This window comes from Primulina huaijiensis, unplaced genomic scaffold (genome assembly GCF_012295235.1).
Source record: "Primulina huaijiensis isolate GDHJ02 unplaced genomic scaffold, ASM1229523v2 scaffold23651, whole genome shotgun sequence".
In the NCBI taxonomy this organism is placed as follows: Eukaryota; Viridiplantae; Streptophyta; class Magnoliopsida; order Lamiales; family Gesneriaceae; genus Primulina; species Primulina huaijiensis.
Window position 1 is genome coordinate 7,345 of NW_027355830.1, and position 4,451 is coordinate 11,795.

A 4,451-nucleotide genomic window follows, 5' to 3' on the forward strand; every position below is an offset into this window, starting at 1 on the left:
ATTTCAAGAAATAGTCTGCAAGGAATATTGGATGCATTAAGTGTACAAGTGCGCCAAAAAAATAGAATATATTTAAGTTTTTTCCGATTTAGGAAAGGAATCGTGTTAGAAAAATGATCGAAATGGCGACAGGTTTGTGGGTGGCATTGGTGTTTGGTGTTGTGCCATTAGCAGGGTGCCTGTTTTGGAACTGGAATGACATTCGGTATGCTCTCCCACACTACCATCGCAGTTCCGAAGGCGGGGGGATGCTCCCTCCTGGCTATATGGGGATACCATTTCTTGGAGAAATGCTGGCATTTATTTGGTACTTCAAAATCGTCCGTCGACCCAATGATTACATCACTTCTAAACTGCGCAGGTATGGGTTTTCCGATAAGCCTCGAGCTTCTAAAGTTGTCGCAAAAGTAGTTACAATGCTTGAAAACTCTTGTTAGCATGTGAATGTTGATGTTTAGGTATGGATCAGACGGTGGACTCTACAGAACTCATCTCTTTGGTTCACCATCCATCATAGTTTGCCCCCCATCCGCAATCAAATTCGTGTTGCAATCAGATTCTAACTTCCTGCCGGAGTGGCCGGCCCCAGAACTTGTTGGTGTCAACGCACTTGTATCGGTAGAAGGAGATTCGCATGCTAGAGTCCGAAACTTTGTTCTGAGGTGCATTAATAAACCTGATGCACTCCGTAGGATCGCCCTTATGGTCCAACCACGCGTAACCGCTTCCCTCAAATCGTGGGCTCAGAAGGGTAGGATTTTAGTTCATAAGGAAGCCAAAAAGGTATATATTATGATAATTTCAGCACAAGGGCGATTATGTATTATACGGCTAAAGACTAAACGTTGATGCAATCATCTAACTTTTTATGTTTTCTAAAGGTAACATTTGGAAATATCGGCAAGTTCTTCGCTGGATTTGAATCTGATCCTGTTTTGGATACCCTTGATGAATTGTTCAAGGGGTTGATGAATGGGATTAGATCCCAACCAATCAATTTTCCAGGCACTGCATATCACCATGCTTTCGAGGTTATTCACTTTGTTTCATGAAACTCCTTCGTGCTTACTGACTAATTGAATCTACCCTTACACATGGATAAGTTGAAGGAATTTTTCCGGATCAAACGCAATTAGTACAAATTAAATAAGGCGATTATACTATGTTCGCGGAGAAAGTGACACCAAAAAAGAAGAGAGAGGACCAAAAGAAAGAAGAAAAAGAAATCTTGAGCTAAAATTGAAAAGAATGAAGAAACCTTGTATGAGATTAATCATTCATTGGCTGAAATGGTGTGTTACTCAATTGGCAGTGTCGAAATAAAGCCATGGCGATATTTAGACAAGAGATGGAGAAGAGGAGAGAGAATGCTTCGGATGCGAGAGACGATCTAATGGAAGGGCTAATGCAAATGAAAGACGAGCAGGGGAAGCACTTAAGCGACGTTGAGATTCTTGATAATATTGTCAGCCTTGTTTTAGCTGGCTATGCATCCACTTCTTTAGCTATCATGTGGACTTTGTATTATCTTGGCAAGTATCCAGATGTTGTTGAAAAGCTTCAGGTAATATGATCCAAATATTTACATATCCTTGTTTATTATGATAATCTCCTGATCAGATTATTGAATTGAGCATCCCGCGAAATTTCAGGAAGAACATGTTCCGATAAGCAAGAGGCTGAATGGAGAATCCATCACGTATGATGACGTCTCAACGTGCAAGTATTCGAGCAAGGTATGTGTAGTATAAGTCACCACATAATCTCTTCATGCTGAGAACTTGGTAATTGTATTCTGAAAAAAAGAAAAAAAGAAAAAACAGGTGGTGGAAGAGGTACTTAGAATGGCGAACATTTCTGCATTTATTTTCCGGACTGCTAGGAAAGATGTCGAATACAAAGGTAAAACGATTTTGTTGTTGCAGCAGTTCGATATAAGTTCGTGTTGAATCCTGCTTTATCATGAAAACAGGATACAAAATTCCGAAAGGTTGGAAGGTCTTGTGCTGGATCCGGTATACTCACGAAAATCCGGAAATTTTTGAGGATCCAACAGACTTCAACCCCGAGAGATGGAATGTAAGCCAAATTTGAAGTTACATATGGATCAAAGAATCTTCTCATTTACTGAAATCTAACTCACAACTTCACAGAAACCCGCGAAGCCAGGGACGTTTTTAGTGTTCGGAGGTGGATCAAGAATATGTCCTGGAAATATGCTAGCTCGATTACAAGTTTCAATCATAATTCATCACCTAGTTGTAGGATATAGGTAAGAATCCTAGTTATGAAATTCGACTAAATTTCAGAGGTGTCATTGTAATTTGTCCAATTTTTTTTACTGTCGATTCGAGGTAGAATGTTGTAACATGAGTTTCTTTTTCAATCCCAGATGGAAACTGGTGAATCCTGATGCTGGGATGGCATATCTTCCCTATCCAAAGCCAGTGGATGATGTTGAAATTGATATCACCAAAATTTAAGGATATGCAGGATATAGTTGCCTGCTTTTCTTGTCTTGTTTCTTGCATGTTTCAAATTAGTTCTACTTCTATCTGAGTATCTGTGTGTTTTCTCAATTTAAGATTTAGTCAAATGTTTCATCGACACATATGTCAACTTTCATAAAAATGTGAGAGACTCACATAATCTAATGGTATTAGAATAAGCGGAGAAACACTACGGTGTGCCATAGACTAACCCGATTAATTCGAACCTCACAGTAGGACAGTTATCCAATTGGGGCATATTGTATATGTCTCATAACCCCAAATACATTGAGGTAGTTGGTACGTTTTTGTTTCCATAGAAAATTTTCCATCCCAACTATTGAAAAAGAAAATGGTATCATTAATTGCTATTTTGTTTCTCCAAAATACATTTTTTTATGTTTTTTAAAAAACAATCATTGATTTTACTACAAATATAAATTATTTTGTTTCCGATGTTTCATATATTTGTTTTTTTTATAAAAGTTTTTTTTTTATGTATGGAATCTCCCCTTTTGTTTTTAGGGTGAAAAAGAATATTTAATAAGGGCCAAAGCTTAAAAAGTTTGCACAATATTTATTTTTTAATATTGTGTGTGGATAGTAAAAATTTCGGCATCAAAGCAAATGCACTTATTGAGTGACAAACATAAAAATGTAACCTATAAAAAATCAAAAATCAAATTTGATCGTAAGTTATAGTCTCTTGAACTGATAAACACAATAAAAACGAAGGAAAATAAAGAAAATAACATTTGAAATTGAATAACAAACTTCTACCATGATTACATATCTACAAGCCACAAGAAATTCATAAAAAAATGCATAAATAATAGTTTTTGTCACACTTTAAATTTATTCATTTTAATTTACTGTGGAAGGATACATATTCCTACTTTTTTTTTTAAAAAAAAAATCAGTTTTACAAAAACTTGTAAAATAGATTATCGAATTATACAAGATCTTACGACTTACATATATATTATATTCAAGACTTTGTCGTAAATTACTATTTATGCAAATTCATTATGAAAATTAAATTATTATAACTCATCTCAATAAGTTATTTTTAAAAACTAAACATTTCACGATATAACAACTTATAATTTAATAATCTTATACTACCTTTTTTTTACTACTACAATTTAGTGAATTATTATTTCACAAAAAACTATTTGACATGTGATATTCATGACCAAATTTACGATATAATAAATAAAATATATTTAAATTTTTTTTATCTAACAGTGAAACAAAAATTAGGGTTCTATTGCTGAATTTTGTTTCACTCATGGTACATTGAATAAAGATTTATTTTTATAATTAATTTTACCTTTAAAGACAACATAGTACTATTTATGAGTTAATTCACTATTTTAATTTTTAATTAATGATTTATCTTAATTTCAATATTAATGTGAAATTATTATTATTTAAAAGTTGTAACTCATTTTTAGGGATGACAACTTTCCCCACGGGTTTGAGGTCTCGCGGGGAAAACCCGAAACGGGGATGAGGATCCCCGATTTTTTCGGGTTTGGGTTCGGTTTCGGAGATTTTTTTTAAATCGTCGATGTTGTTCAGGACGGGTATAAGATTACTATCTACATCTCCGAACTCGTCCCGAAAATAATATCAATAATAAAATAATAGTATTATTCGTATTAATAATATAATAATATTATTATTTTTTAAAATACTAATAATATTATAATTATTAATATTAATATTATCACTAATAATAATAGATAATAATAATGAAAAAATCTCTGAATCCATCATCGTCTTGCCATATTAATATTTTTGAAACGATGATGGAGGGGAGGATGAGAAGTTGATCCCCGAAATTCCCCGAACCCGAAAAAACGGGGATCGGGACGGGTATGGGGTGGGGATGGAAATCGGGGAGGGGATTGCAAACCCATCCCCGCCCCGACCTATTGCCATCCCTACTCATTTTCA

At 34.5% G+C, this 4,451-nt stretch overlaps 1 protein-coding gene across 1 annotated transcript; it reads left to right on the top strand.

The window, feature by feature from the left end:
• On the top strand, window positions 1–2,568 carry LOC140967184 (ent-kaurenoic acid oxidase 1-like). The gene is made up of 9 exons (XM_073427591.1): window positions 1–361; window positions 459–783; window positions 882–1,031; window positions 1,313–1,564; window positions 1,653–1,736; window positions 1,824–1,902; window positions 1,973–2,079; window positions 2,154–2,272; window positions 2,393–2,568. The coding sequence occupies exons 1-9, from the start codon at window positions 114–116 to the stop codon at window positions 2,481–2,483; spliced, it is 1,455 nt and encodes a 484-aa protein (XP_073283692.1). The 5' UTR covers window positions 1–113; the 3' UTR covers window positions 2,484–2,568.
• The last annotated feature ends 1,883 nt before the right edge of the window (window positions 2,569–4,451 follow it).